This window comes from Gaeumannomyces tritici (genome assembly GCF_000145635.1).
Source record: "Gaeumannomyces tritici R3-111a-1 unplaced genomic scaffold supercont2.337, whole genome shotgun sequence".
Taxonomy (NCBI): Eukaryota; Fungi; Ascomycota; class Sordariomycetes; order Magnaporthales; family Magnaporthaceae; genus Gaeumannomyces; species Gaeumannomyces tritici.
The window spans coordinates 1-1,438 of record NW_008804881.1 but is presented as its reverse complement, the minus strand read 5'-3'; the positions used below and the strand labels follow the sequence as shown (position 1 = coordinate 1,438).

The 1,438-nt window shown below is 54.5% G+C and overlaps 1 protein-coding gene across 1 annotated transcript; it reads left to right on the top strand.

The window, feature by feature from the left end:
* Window positions 1-1,438, top strand: GGTG_14381 (hypothetical protein). Its single transcript, XM_009232308.1, has one exon. The coding sequence runs from the start codon at window positions 18-20 to the stop codon at window positions 723-725; it is 708 nt and encodes a 235-aa protein (XP_009230572.1). The 5' UTR covers window positions 1-17; the 3' UTR covers window positions 726-1,438.

The window sequence follows — 1,438 nt, the reverse complement described above, 5'->3', positions numbered from 1 at the left end:
TCTATGGGCTTTCGGCCATGGTGCTGCCCACTAGGTCCGCGACGATACTCCCGTCGACCTTCATTTTCGATAAAGGCCGCCTGCAAAAGCTGAGGTCTGACGCTATGGACGCAGTCTGCCTAAACATATGCATGGAGTACCAGAGGACACTTGGTTCAGGGGCCTCCCCACCGTGCAGCTCGGCCTGCACCTTTACGCCTCACTCGTTGAATTCGGCGCCAGAGGCGGCTGGGGAGTCCATCAAATCGGCGGTGTACGCATCCCTCGTTGCCCTGCTTCGGACTATCCAACCGGCGGTATCTCCGCAAGAAAAGTGGCAAATACTTGTGCCAAAGGTAGCGGTGGAAATTAGGCTTTTCAACAAATTACCCGAAGATATGCTCCCGTATATCGAACAAAACCTTTGGTCACGGCTTCAAACCAACGTGTTTGTGGAGGCCGAAAAATCTTTCCACCAGGACCTATTCGGCGAGCTGGCAGACCGCGTCTGCAAGTTCAGGAATCTCTCGGAACTAGACCTATTTTCGACTGCGACCGGAAACCAGCTTTACAGCGTACAGGACGGGGCCTTCGAAACTAAGAGACTTTTTCTCGATGGTGACGCGGCGGCGCCGGGTCAGGGCCCCTCTCACTTGCATGGCGTCGAAAACATGGCAACACGCCTGGCGCACCTGGGCCTGCTGCACTGGCGGGTCTGGGCAGATATCGCCTACGTCGAGGCCTAGCTTGTGTCCTCTGTCGAGGTAGTTAGACAGAGAGACGCCTCTCATCTCTGCCAAAAAGCCAGCTGATGGAAGGATTGCGGGAGTCCTTGTAAGGAGACTGCCCTAGATAGGAACAACGATACACTTTTTGGTGCTCAGAAAGTCTGATACCGAGGACCGCTAAAGCCACGGATCAGATGCCCGGCATATCGGTTGACAGGCCTTATCATTTCAGCCGCACGAATTAGCACCCGCCCCAGGTTCAGCAAATAAATCTGCCCACACTTGCGTGCTCGCCCATTTGAATGAACTTGGCTAGTGACAAAAAATAGATTTTGGTAGCTGGCATCACCCTGAGCACTGAAGCGGGGCTCAGCCAGCGACGGCACATCCGGGCCCTTCCACCACCCCTCTAGGCGCCAAAAACGTCACTAGCCCCACCTGTCAGCCGCAAGGCACTGTTACGGCGCGGCGTGCCCTCCGTGCACTTGCAGCCTTGTCTCTCGTGCGCGTTGGGTGTATGAGACCCCTATCGCAATCAGAACAGCGGTCCTGATTGTCCTGGCTTTTTAGTAGAGATGGGAGGGGTCTCTCTTTGTCTAATCGCCTTGACAGGCACTCTGGATCAGCCGCAAGACATTCTCTCTGAAGGATCTACAGGGCTCATGTACTATAAGGGCAGCCTGTGACACAGAAATTCCAGAGAAGTAGAGAGAATACAGAACAATCTTTTT

Excerpts from the sequence above, each read along its gene's own strand:
- GGTG_14381 (XM_009232308.1), top strand. The coding sequence starts at position 18 with ATGGTGCTGCCCACTAGGTCCGCGACGATACTCCCGTCGACCTTCATT.